At 43.3% G+C, this 12,989-nt stretch overlaps 1 protein-coding gene across 5 annotated transcripts in view; it reads left to right on the top strand.

Annotated features, from left to right (window-relative positions):
* Positions 1 to 12,989, top strand: part of LOC140896131 (diacylglycerol O-acyltransferase 1-like) — a 41,763-nt gene that overhangs the window by 13,342 nt on the left and 15,432 nt on the right. For all 5 annotated transcript variants that reach the window (XM_073307352.1, XM_073307351.1, XM_073307349.1 and 2 more), the window contains 6 exons: positions 2,407 to 2,459; positions 2,967 to 3,072; positions 6,210 to 6,335; positions 8,169 to 8,255; positions 10,862 to 10,965; positions 12,050 to 12,088. In XM_073307352.1, coding sequence (XP_073163453.1) covers positions 2,407 to 2,459; positions 2,967 to 3,072; positions 6,210 to 6,335; positions 8,169 to 8,255; positions 10,862 to 10,965; positions 12,050 to 12,088 — 515 coding nt within the window. The remainder of the gene's footprint in view (positions 1 to 2,406; positions 2,460 to 2,966; positions 3,073 to 6,209; positions 6,336 to 8,168; positions 8,256 to 10,861; positions 10,966 to 12,049; positions 12,089 to 12,989) is intronic.

Raw genomic sequence — 12,989 nt, forward strand, 5'->3', positions numbered from 1 at the left:
TATCACACAAACCCAGATGTGGATTTTTGGCAGGGTTTAAATCCCTGGTAGGAGAGGCAGTGTAGCGTCTGGCTTTCTCTTTTTTGCATATTTCCATTTACACCTATCATGAATTTTAGCTTCTATGAGAGAGGCTTCAGAGGAAGAGTTTCTGTTCTATTCTATTGATTAGCCTGCTGCCCTCACCACCATAGTGTCTGTGGCCAGGTCTACACTAGGAATGCTTTGTTGGAATAGCTGTCCTGAGCATTATACAGGCAAAGTGCTGCTAGAATGGTTGTAGCTTATAACCAGCGCTTTTGACAGTATGTTTTTTTCAGGCCCTGGAGCAAAATACGGGTGAGGGTGAGAGTCCGAGTCCCCCAAAAGTGCATTTTTGACGGTATAACTACATCTGCATTAGGGGCTTTGCCAGGACAGCTAAGTTGGTCAGGGATCACACCTTTTCACACCCTGACCAACATAGTTATGCCAGCAAAACGTTGTGGCCTGAGTGCCCTCCAGTGGTGCATTAAGCAACATGACTAACGTCTATCACATGTGACTTGTTCTCTCTCTCCCGCAGGGGAGATTTGTGTGTGCAGTGGGGCGCTTTGTTTTGGTAGGGTTTTGTTTGTGTTTTTAAATGTCTATGCTGTTCTGTGTTAGTGTTAGAGAAAGCAGGTCAGAGGAGTGCACCTGGTACGTGGAGCAGAAGGTGGGGAGGTCTGTGATGGTCCTTGGTTCTTGGGGGAGTTTATCCCACAGCCTGGGACCCGCCCCCTTATGGTAGCGAGTTTAATTATCATTCCATCAGAATCAAAGCTCTGATTTCCCCTAATGTGAGTGAGGTCAGTAGTTAGTACAATTGATCTGATTCTGCAGCTACTCTGCATGCGCAGCTCCTATTAACTTCAGAGCGGCTGTAGAATTGGGCCCAATATCTTAAACCGTCCTGATTTACAGAGCAGTTTGCTGCCTCTTTCCCAACAAGTGCAGATACACAGAAATAGTGAGCAGTTTTAAAAATGCTAATCATTTTAAAAATCAAAATCAACTCTGAAAATAAAGATCTGATACGATTATCGCGCACTCCAGCAGGATGCTGAAAACAGCATGGAATTCAAATGGATTTTTGCTTTAAGTGTTGGTTGTGGTTTTCACTATAAGAGCACAAGAAAAGAGATACTCAGCTCCTTGTTATTAATGAGAACTGCACATCTCATTCCCCACATATGGCACTAAAAATTTTACCATATGGTGCTTGTTGTTTTACCTTTTCCCTTCAGCTTCATTATAATTTTTCATATAACACACATTCAACCTGTGCAACTCCTTGCCAAAGGATGTTCTGAAGGCCAAGACTATAACAAGATGCAAAAAAGAACTAGATAAGTTCATGGAGGATAGGTCCATCAGTAGCTATTAGCCAGGATGGGCAGGGATGGTGTCCCTAGCCTCTGTTTACCAGAAGCTGGGAATTGGCGACAGAGGATGGATCATTGATGATTACCTGTTCTGTTCATTCCCTCTGAAACACCTGGCATTGACCATTGTCGGAAGACAGGATACTGGGCTAGATGGACCTTTGGTCTGACCCAGTATGGCTGGTCTTATATTCTTATATTTACTCAGGCATGAGGAAGTGATGATATTCTGCTCAGACTCTGTCTTCAAGACAAGAATAGGTGGATGTTTCTCCTAACATCATTAGCTGTAAAATAGTTAATAGTTTTGAATTTAAACTGTCCTTGTCAGATATCAAAGTTAACATCTCATTGAGATGAATGAAAACAGCGCACACCCCTCTTGGCACTAACTGCTGAAACACCTCATGCACAGTCCAGTTTTGGACAAAAGATCTAAGAGGAGTTGTAGGAAAAGACATTTTCCCTTCCCCATCCCAGCTGGTTGATGCTAAGCAGCTGCGTAGCCACTTGTGAAGCCCATGTGCTTTAATAACAACTGGGGCTCATATGCCTTCCTAAGTGAGCCGTTTTAGAACTTTCCATATAATAGCTGCTCTCCATGCCACTCTTCTACATGACCTCTGTCACAGCACATTAGCACTGCATGCTGTCCCTATCCTTGCAGGGAACCACAGTTGTTCCACAGTGTGTTTAGGGCCTTCCACTTCTATGGAGCAGAGTTTAGCATTTAGCCCCGGGAGCTATGATTTCATTCTGTCTGAAGTGTCATCTCCGTGTTGGATCACATTCAGAACAGCATATTTACAATCAGAAGGGCTAGAAACATCATTTTAAAAAATGAAAGCTTCCATTCTGCTGAAACTTGTAGATCTCCAGAGAAGTTCTAGTAGAACATATCACTGCCCACCAGTTGAGTCCTACCTGTGCACTTACTTTACCATAGATGTGTTTGATACAGATTTATTTCCTGATGTTTTATTATTTTTCTTCCTTTCAGCCGCTGTTTTGTTTGCACTTCCTGCAGTTTTTATAGAAAGGTATTTAAGAAAGGTAGGTGAACTGGTGGTTTGCTATGCATTGTGCTCTCTCTCTGTAATGGTATTTCTGACTGAACACTTCTGTTATGGATCTACTGGGAGAAGTGAAATACCCATAAGCCATTATTGATTGTAAAGAACATTAGTAGCAAAGTAGCACAGTTTAATGCACTCGTGCATTTCAGCTTTGGAGATCAAGAGTAAAATTTAGATTTGGGCACCAGTAAAATGAGTTATGTGGCCTCAGTCTAGATAGCTTTTTATCAGCCCTAAACTACCACACAGTTGGCACAACTCGCAGTCTTTGAGTCAGAGACTGGACTTGAAATATATGTTGGAGGCTAAGATGGTTGGCCTTTGGTAGAGGTACATGGAGGAAGCTTGCAACATTCCTAGTTTTCCTTTCTGTCCAGCTCTTTTATGAGCAGTAAATCCGCCAAAATCACTCTGATTTAGAAAGCACATTAGTGATAAGGCCAAAGAATCACTGGTTATGCTATAAAATTATTATCCTTTGTAGGTTCGTGGCTCTGAAAGCATTGGTTTGGTGTTGCAGTCAGTAAACCTGTTTTTTCTGATAACATTCCCAGCTGTGATGGTTTATAGAATGCAAGCCATAACTCCAGGTGAGAGATGCTTGTTTTGTGCTATGGTACTTATGGCCAGCACTATAGTGTAATATGCAGTTTGTCACGCAACAGGTGTGTTTGTCTTCAGGTGGGGGGAGGAGAAGGGAAGGGCTGCTGGCCACAATATATTGTTTTTAAAATTCAAAATGACACAGTATTTAAAAGTGTATAGAGCAGTCTTGGTAATTCACTATCACGTGGTCTCTGAACAGTGCCACAGAACAACATGCATTAAAATTCTGACTTTGATGTCTCAAAGTTCTACTAGTAATGTACATGCATACTCATCTGACTTGTTTGGCATGCAGAATATAAAGAAACAATTCTTCAAGATATTCTATCCTTCTCTTCCAAGTGTCTGTTCCCTGGCCATTTTGTACATGTGTGTAGCTTCTGTCAGGGGTGATGGTAATAAGTTTGCATACCAAGAGGAGTCAGGAGTCCCAGTTCTCCTCTCTCAAAGTTTATGATGTTAACAGAAACCTTTGTTGGTCTATAGCCTCATATAATAAATAGATGCTTGTACAATACATTATTAGCCCATCTATCCCAAATTCTAATTTAAACCACTACACCCACAAGTAGACATATTTTAAAAATATATTTTAGGAAATGTATATTCAGTTTTTGTGTACTTGTTTATATTCCTTTTCCCAATATACCTGTGCATAAATATGTCTTCTTTATAAAAACCTACTCATTCTGGCAAATGTATCCTTCAGTGTCCCAGTCTGGCACCTGGTCACTTCCATTGTAGTTACCTGTGATGTTTTAAAACACTGGATTGTGGCTAAGTGCGGGAATCTGGCTGAAGGAGATGGCAGATTATCAAGGTGAAAGCTGCTGTTTACGTACACACAGGAAGGAATTACGTAAAGGCCTAAGAGGCCTGCAAATGGACATACAAAAATGTGAGCCTAATTTGTGGTGCAAATGGCCAGTTAAATGCACAGCTAGTCATTTGAGTGTGCAGTCACCCAGTTTGCATATGCACGTATGTGATAATTACAAGTGCTACCTGTGTGCACACTAGTGAACCTGGAGTTCTGCAGCTTGGGCACTGAATGTACATAGCAGGTTAACCAATTTGCTAAACTATCATATTGTTTATAATTTGCCTGGATGTAGCTGGCAATTCTTTCAACAAATAACCGAGCAAAAAAAGTACTTTTTTCTTTGAACAAATTGGGCATGTATAAAGAAAAGGAGTACTTGTGGCACCTTAGAGACTAACCAATTTATTTGAGCATAAGCTTTCGTGAGCTACAGCTCACTGCATCGGATGCATTCAGTGGAAAATACAGTAAGGAGATTTATATACACCCAGAACATGAAAAACTGGGTGTTATCATACACACTGTAAGGAGAAAGAAAAGGAGGACTTGTGGCACCTTAGAGACTAACCAATTTATTAGAGCATAAGCTTTCGTGAGCTACAGCTCACTTCATCAGATGCATATCGCAGTTTCCACGATATGCATCTGATGAAGTGAGCTATAGCTCACGAAAGCTTATGCTCTAATAAATTGATTAGTCTCTAAGGTGCCACAAGTACTCCTTTTCTTTTTGCGAATACAGACTAACACGGCTGTTACTCTGAAAACTGTAAGGAGAGGGATCACTTAAGATGAGCTATTACCGGGCCGGGGAGGGGAGAAACCATTTGTAGTGATAATCGAGGTGGGCCATTTCCAGCAGTTAACAAGAACGTCTGAGGAACGGGGGAGGGGGGAGCAGCGGCAGGGTGGCATGTATAGTAATGCAATAGCAATAGCTCCATCTGCTGAAACAAATAGTAACTCATTGGAAAGTCCAGGTGTCACAGCCTACCCAGAGCTCCCGACACTATTAGCATGCCATGACACTTTCATGTCTTGCATGCTCTGTTTAATAATGCGCCAATTATTAAAAAATCTGTATTCATTCAGGTTTTTGAGGGTAAATGTGTGAGGTGGGTAATAGTGTTAATTCAGTCAAGTGAAATGATGAGTGACAATAAATAGAGACAGGTTTCAGAGGAACAGCCGTGTTAGTCTGTATTCGCAAAAAGAAAAGGAGTACTTGTGGCACCTTAGAGACTAACCAATTTATTTGAGCATGAGCTTTCGTGAGCTACAGCTCACTTCATCAGATGTTTACCGTGGAAACTGCAGCAGACTTTATATACACACAGAAATCATGAAATAAATAGATAGATAAATAAATAAATAGAGAAGCTCTCTCAAAATGGTACTCCTTTCATTTGGAGGGTCACTTAGTTTTGGCGTGCGCAGATTAGCGATGTAACACCATCATCTAATGTAACTAATATGATATGGCTACATGGCTAGGGAGCAGGAAACCATATTAAACCATATTTCAAGAAGCTTTCTCTGCCATGCTTTATGATTTTAACTCCTTACATTGTTTGCCATTAAGAAGTCCCAGGTACCACAGTTCTTTCCTATACTAAATCTAGAGAGAGCCTATGGCTTCTCTAGTATCGCTGTGTGGTAACAGGCTGACACATGCTTTCTTTTCAATGGTCACTTCTGTTACCAACCTCTGATTCACAGCTTTGCCTGGTTTCAGGGTTGAGCCACCCTCCTGGGGCAGCGTGGTTCACACTGTGCTTCTCTATAGGAGCCAGGCCCCTTTCGCTATGGGGGGGATTCATGCGGGGGAGAGCTGGCTGCTGCCGTCCAGCCGTTTCAGTCTCTAGGGGTCTAGTGGAGCCTCTCTGGCAGAGCCTCTCTCTGAGCCAGTACATCTCTTGGCTGACTTGCCATGCGCTTTCCCTGGCCAAGGGCTGCCTACGTTTGGGGCTGCGTTGGCTCTTGTGGGCTTTGTGACAGAATCTCTGCTGCCAGAGCCCTCTGCCAAGGTCGGTGCCAGCAGGAAATTGCCTCCCAAGGTGTGTATAGATTTAAAGAACACTCAAGCAGTCAAGTGTCACTGGGCACCTCCTTGTAATGAGAAGGAATTCGTTTGCAAATCTCTTTTATGGATGCATTAGGCAGGCTGCACAGATAGACTGATATCCTTTATCTAATTAGCAAAGACAACATCATTGTCCTGAGTCTGTGTGTTTGAGAAGAAAAGATAAACTGCACTTGGAATTACCACAACAGGTTATTTTCTCTCTTGTTTCTTAGCTGGAGGGTTGCTGACCATGTTTGTGTATATCATCATTGCCCTGAAACTGTTCTCCTACTATCAGGTGAATCGCTGGTATAGGGAGGGAACCCCTAGACCAGTCAGAGGAACTTCCAGAGTGCAAGGTCAGCAAATTCTGAACCCTCCTATCTCTTATCAGTAGGCACCGAAAAGAACGTACCATTTATATGTGGCTCAGTGGACCGAGCACATCAACGCCAGGGGCTTGGGTTCTAATTCCAGCTCTGTCATGGATTCCTTGTGTGGCAGTCTCCTTGTCTCAGCTTCCCAATCTATTGATGGAAAATCTCTCTGTCCAGAGTATTTGTAAATGTGCTTTTGTTGAGGCATCTAGACATCTGTTACCTCACACAGTTATTGTAAGGATTCATTCATTAAAATTTGATATAAGATATAAAGTGCTCTATAAGGGCTAGCTCTGGTACCACTGATTTTGGTGGGAACAGGACCAGGGCCTCGGTGTTTTTGAACAGGCAGAGTCTCACTCTGCTTTCAGAACAACGTGCACACAATAGGTTAATGTCTAAGTTTGCCCCTCCCTAGGGTTTGCCTTTTTTGTTAATTTAAGTAACAACCATACTTACCCCTCAGCCTACACTTTCTCCTGACCTTCGCTTGTTCCTAGCAGCATCCCTAGCCCTAGTTCTCCTCTCCTCCAAAAGACATTCTGACCCCTTTGATGCTCTTGGTTGGGAGCAAATAGGATTCACCCGGCCTGGTGAACCAGCAGTAATAACTCAGCCTCTCTCTCCTGTGCACCGAACGAGGCGGCGGTCCTGTGGAAAAGATAGAATGTGATCATGTCATTAACACATATGCACAAGGATGCTGAATTAAGGTTGCACAGGCAACCTGAATTCTGACGTTTCCTAACTTTTGAGCGCTTCGCTTTGCAACCGTAATGATCATTTAACATAGTTTTTTGGATGTAATTTGCTAGGTTTTAAAAAACTTAACAGAAAAAGCAGAAATTTCATCCTGTGGAACCATATTGACTCCCACGTGAGTCACCAGTAGGGTTGGGATCAGTATCTGGAGCTAGCTGTCTTGGTGTAAAAACACACCTTTTTGGCAGTGAAGACATAGGTGTAACTGGGAATAGATTGATTAAAATGATTTAAATTCCTCTCTACCATTGACTTCAGTGGGCTCAGAGTTAGGGCAACTCTGAGCTCATGTGAAAATCCTACCATGAGCTCCTACCTGCTTAGAGTCTTACCTACTCTAGCCTCTTGCTTGCCTCATCTGGGCTCCTCTTTTAATTGTATATTAGCTTCCTCCAGTCATCCTGCAACTAAACCCTGTGCGCTGGTTTGCCCCAACCAATAGCAGATGATGCGCATAATCACAGAGGGGAAGGGCAGTAGTTCGTGTGATCACAAAAGGAAGGGGAAGTAGTTCACACAGTCATGAACCACAGGAGACGTGTTCATGAGATGGTTTCTTTTTCATGAAGAAGTGGTTTTCTTTGTGAAAAAGAGGAAGAAGGGTCCAATGGTTAGGGTGCTAGTCTGACACTCAGGAGACCCAGGTTCAAATCTCTGCTTTGCCATAGACTTCCAGTGTGACATGGGGGAAGGCCTCTCTGTGCCTCAGTGCCCCATCTGTACAATGGGGATAATAGCCTCACCCTGCCCTGCCTCAGAAGTATGGTAGGGTGAACGCAATCATTGTGAGGTGCTCAGATATTATGGGAATGGGGGCTACCTAAGTGCCTAAAGAGAGAGAGAGGAAAAGTTGACCCTTGACCCAAAGTGTTGGAAACTATGCACCCACAGATTAGCATGAAGTCAAAGTTGGACAGAACGTTGGTGTTGGTGTCACCTCCTTGAACTTTGTAAAAGTTGAGCTCTCTTCAGTCCCGGCTTGTTATATAAAGTCATTTGTGACCTTCAATTCACTTGAAACCATATGATAGATGTTACACCTTTTGTTAGCAACAGATCCTTCAGCCCATCAGTCCAGAAGGAACGAAAGAGGACAGTCAAAGCAGATCATGTACCCAATGAACCTGAAAGTAAAAGGTAACATTTCCTCATATTTCAGCAGTTACCTCTTCACCGTCAGCACTCTTCACTGTATTTGCAGCAGCTCTTACCCTGATAACCAGATGAACAAAAATTGCATTTCTAATAGCTCTTCTTAAAAGAACATTGTCCCTTACAAATCACACTTCTGGCTGAAAATACTTTACCTGCCACTGTTACAAGTCCACCTAAGGCAATTGTAAGTGGAGGAGAACAGAGAAAACAATATCTGGGTTTTTTTAGTTTACTTTGTATATTTGGCAGTACTTTAGGTATAGTCAGTTTCACAGTTCCCCTTGTACAGTGTGTTGTTTGTGAGTCTTTCACAGGGCAACATTTGTTTGTATGTTGAGCAGGGGGCAGAATGTTTTAAATGGAAACTATATTTGTAAAGCCACTTTGGGTACCCAAAGTGATGGCATCAAGATACTCCATGGTTCTGGTTATGATTGGAATATCATGCTCCAACAATACGGCAACCTCCATCTCTTTCCCAGTTCCATCTAGCAACATTAGCTCTCAGACAAAGCCTGTATTGGTTGAAATCACAGTACTTCACAATAAAAATGCAAATATGGTCCAAAAATGGCTAGTTGCATTCGGGGCAGATGTAATACCTGGAACTACTTTTTGAATCAAGTTTGTGATTTTTTTATTAGCTGCCTAACTGACACTGGTGCCTTCGAAAGATATCCCCACCTTGACTCAATGGGAACTGTTGGGGATTCAGCACTTTTAAAAATCAGGCCTTTTATTTAGGGGCCTCAGTATGATCTTAGGAGCCTAACATTAGTTACTCATTTTATAAAATCTTGGCCTTAAGTTTGAAAGTATGGAGCACATCTCACAGCACTGCCATTTAGCCTGCATTCTAGTCATTGCTTCTATGAAAACTTAACTGTCTTAACTGCACAGCTCTGTCAGACCTGAAATAGGCTTCCAGAGGAGGTTGTGGAATCTCGTCACTGGAGGCTTTTAAGAAAGGTTAGATTAACACCTGTCAGGGAGGTTCTAGGTTTACTTCAGCAGAGAGGGGTGGACCAGATGACCTTTTAAGGTCCCTTCCAGCCCTACCTTTCTAGGATTCTATTATTCTAATGCTGTTACAGAGATAAGATCCTCAGAAGAGAACGTCTTTGGTTCAAGGAGTTCTCTTTGCTATATTGCGAGTTCTGCCATGTCTCTGCATGATTTGTGTTTTGTAGCTGTTGAATTCTGATTGAGCTCCATGCAAGCTTCCAAATGTGATACATTATGTGGGCACAGCAGCCTCACTCATCCCAAAGCGTTTTGCGATGAGCAGTGATAGCTTAACACAGTCAGAGTCAAACTGATTGACAAATGCAGCGACATTTAGCTATTATGGAGTGCATTGTGTGGCAGTGTCGCTCTTCCAGCTTAGCCCTACTATGACTGTGGTGTATAGTCACTTAGAAGATGCAAAGATAAAGGGTGATATCCTGACCCCACTGAAGTCAGGAGGAAACTCCCACTGGTTTCAGAGGGCCAGGGTTTCACCCAAAATGAATACATTCATAAATGCTAAAAGCAAACAACATCAAGTGAGAATTTTTTCATGAACCTTTCAGGGCCTCTTAGGGCGAGATTGTGCTGTCCCCTGCACATGTGTAAGGGTGGAGGGAAGGCAAGGAACTTCTCCCTTCACAGAGCCCCCATGCAGAGGCTGGCCACAGTTCCAGTCCTCATGCTTCCCTGAGCATCAGGACTGTTTGGGCTGCCAAGCCTGTCCCTAGGGGTGGAGAGGAGCCAGGCGTGGCCATTGCCCTCTTTAAGAACGGTGTCTCTGGGTACTCCAGAAGGCACTGTATCACCCGGTAATTGCTGCACCGCATGTTGTGGGATGGAGTGATTCAGCACCACCCACATTTCAGGCTGCTGCTTTATGTCACAGTTTAGCTGTCAGGGGGTATGTCTACACTGCAGTTAGACACCTGTGGCTGACCTGTGTCAGCAGACTCAGGCTTGCAGGGCTCGGGCTAAGGGGCTGTTTAATTGCAGTGTAGAGGTTCGGGCTTGGGCTGCATCCCAAGCTCTGGGACCCTCCTACCTCACAGGATCCTAGAGCTTGTGCTCCATCCCAAGCCTACATGTCTACACTCTAATTAAACAGTCCCTTACGCAAGCCCCGCAAGCCTGTGTCAGCTGGCATGGGCCAGCCGTGGGTATGTCTACACCCACTGTGAGCTAAGTCATCCACCCACTTCTTAAGTGACTTATTTACATTGGAGTTATGCATGTAGCATAGGTCAGGATCTAGCCTTAGATTATCTGTCATTGGAATTACCCATGTTCATTTGTGCATTCCTACAGTTTACTGGGTACCCAAAGTGATGGCATCAAGATACTCCATGGTTCTGGTTATGATTGGAATATCATGCTCCAACAATATGGCAACCTCCATCTCTTTCCCAGTTCCATCTAGCAACATTAGCTTTCAGACAAAGCCTGTATTGGTTGAAATCACAGTACTTCACAAAAAAAATAAATATGGTCCAAACTGTGTAGATAAACTGAATTCTAAAGTCGATTTGCCATGAAGAGTGAATTTTTTTTAAAGCCTGGTATTTTTCTTCTTCCCCCAGATCTGTATTACTTCCTGCTAGCCCCCACGCTTTGCTACCAGCTGAATTTCCCAAGACAAAAGAATTGCCGGCAAGGCTATATCATTAGGAGATTCATTGAAATGGTAAGAACAAGGCATTGCATTTAAAACTGTCCACTTCTCTGCTCCCGCTATCACAGTGAATGTATCAGATCTTGAGGTTTCACACTGCATATGTTCCCTTGGAGGCTGAATGTGACAGTTCTGAGCCATGCATGATTTTCCCATGACATTTTACAAACACAGGTAAGCCGTTTCTGCTGTGTTAAAAAGATTTTTCTTAGGCCCCTCACTCCCTGGAGGGCTAGAAGAGTGTCCTAGGACATCCTTCCAGCTCTTGGTCTACCAGGGATGGAATGCCATCCCAAATGCATCCTAAAAATGCAACAGCCAGCAGTGCTACCTGAAGCCTCTTTTAGCTTCATTGAGGCAAGTTGTACCGCACTTGTGTTGTGAAATGTCATCAAATTGACACACATTTCAGACTTTTTATTGACATTTTTGCAAAAATGTCCATTTTTCACAAATCCATTTTGAATCCCCACCCCCATCTTTAGAACACTTGAATGAGAAATGGGGGTTGGCTTTCATAGATTGTCTCTATAGGGGAGCCCTCTTGATACCCCTTAGACCCCTGTGCCTTAGCAAGTCTTATGCTAAAGGTTCCTTTTGCAGCCTGTAAAGTGTTGTCCAGTGGGGTCACTGACACTGATGTGAGGCCTCTGGAACTCTCCTGTCTCCAACCAACACAAAGAGCAAAGGACCAAACTTAGCATCCAAATATGGACCCTGCATGTATAACTCAGTGCATGGCCACTAGGCCACCGGATCAGCTGATCTTTGGTCAGTTAATGCAGGAAATACACAAGATAAAATTGCACTGCAGACTTCATGAAAATACAGATGACAAGACGAGTCCTTGTATTTTGCAGCTGTAGATGTTTGACATCTTGTATTAGAATGACTGATACGCTGGGAAGCATGCCATTCACTCGAGCTTGCTGCAGCACCAGATATTTTAGGGTCAGTTGCACTTGAAGATGCTGTGGTGGTTATAATGTTTAAATACAAGATAGACTGGAGATTTTGCAGTGATGACCCAGGATACTGTCAACTCAGTTTAAGGGAACTAAGGCTCCAAAATCTACTTTTGTTGTTTTCTTTGCAGGTTTTTCTCTTTCATCTCATGCTGGGGCTAATACAGCAGGTATGTTTTTTGTCTAAGGTTAAACCCCAGGGATTCAGCTACCATGGATAATGAGGCCTCTGTGAACCACATATTACCACTTAATGCGATAAGCTATTTAGATCTGACCTTTACCACTTCATTTTCTTTACTGTCAAAATAAGCCCCTGCATCTACCTTAATACTCACGCAATTTGGAAATGGATCAATCATTTAGATTCCTGTCAGTATCTGCTTAGACTGAGGCTATATCTATTCTACAGCGCCTATGCCAGCATAGCATGGGTGCAGTGTACGCCGACAGGAGGAGTTTTTTCTGCTGCTGCAGGCACACCACGTCCCTGATCGATGTTAGCTATGCTGATGTTAGCACTCTTCTGTTGGCATAGCTGTGTCTCCGCTGGGGTTTTGCCATCACCCCTGATTGACATAGCTATGACAGAACAAGTTTTAAGTATAGACCAAGCCACAGTTACTGCCTCAGCGAGCTACCACGAGACCACAGTGCAGATATAATATAACAAAGTAAAGATGCTGAAGGGGCGGGGGGAGAGGGGGAGTTCTCCACTCCTGTTAGTGGTGTTGCTGACTTGCTCCTCCACAACTGTCCATGCCTCAAGTTAAGCACTGGGAATTTACAGACGTGTGACTGAGAGAGTGAGGGAAAGTACCCACTGCGTCCCTAGTCACCAAAAGGATTATTAAACTTGTTCTGCCACTTCTTTGGGCTTCTCCCCATCTCAGCTGCTCCTCTCACAGCAAGCTGGAAAATGTTTAATAGCCAAGATCTAAACTGGGCTGGGGTTAAATTGCAAAGGAATTTCCACCGGGACCTGAAGACTAGTGAGGATTCAATGAGGAGACTAAATCCTCAACCAAGTGCACAAATATCCATGCCCCATATTTGTTCCCAATTCCTACC

Source organism: Lepidochelys kempii, chromosome 12 (assembly GCF_965140265.1).
Source record: "Lepidochelys kempii isolate rLepKem1 chromosome 12, rLepKem1.hap2, whole genome shotgun sequence".
NCBI classification, from domain to species: Eukaryota; Metazoa; Chordata; order Testudines; family Cheloniidae; genus Lepidochelys; species Lepidochelys kempii.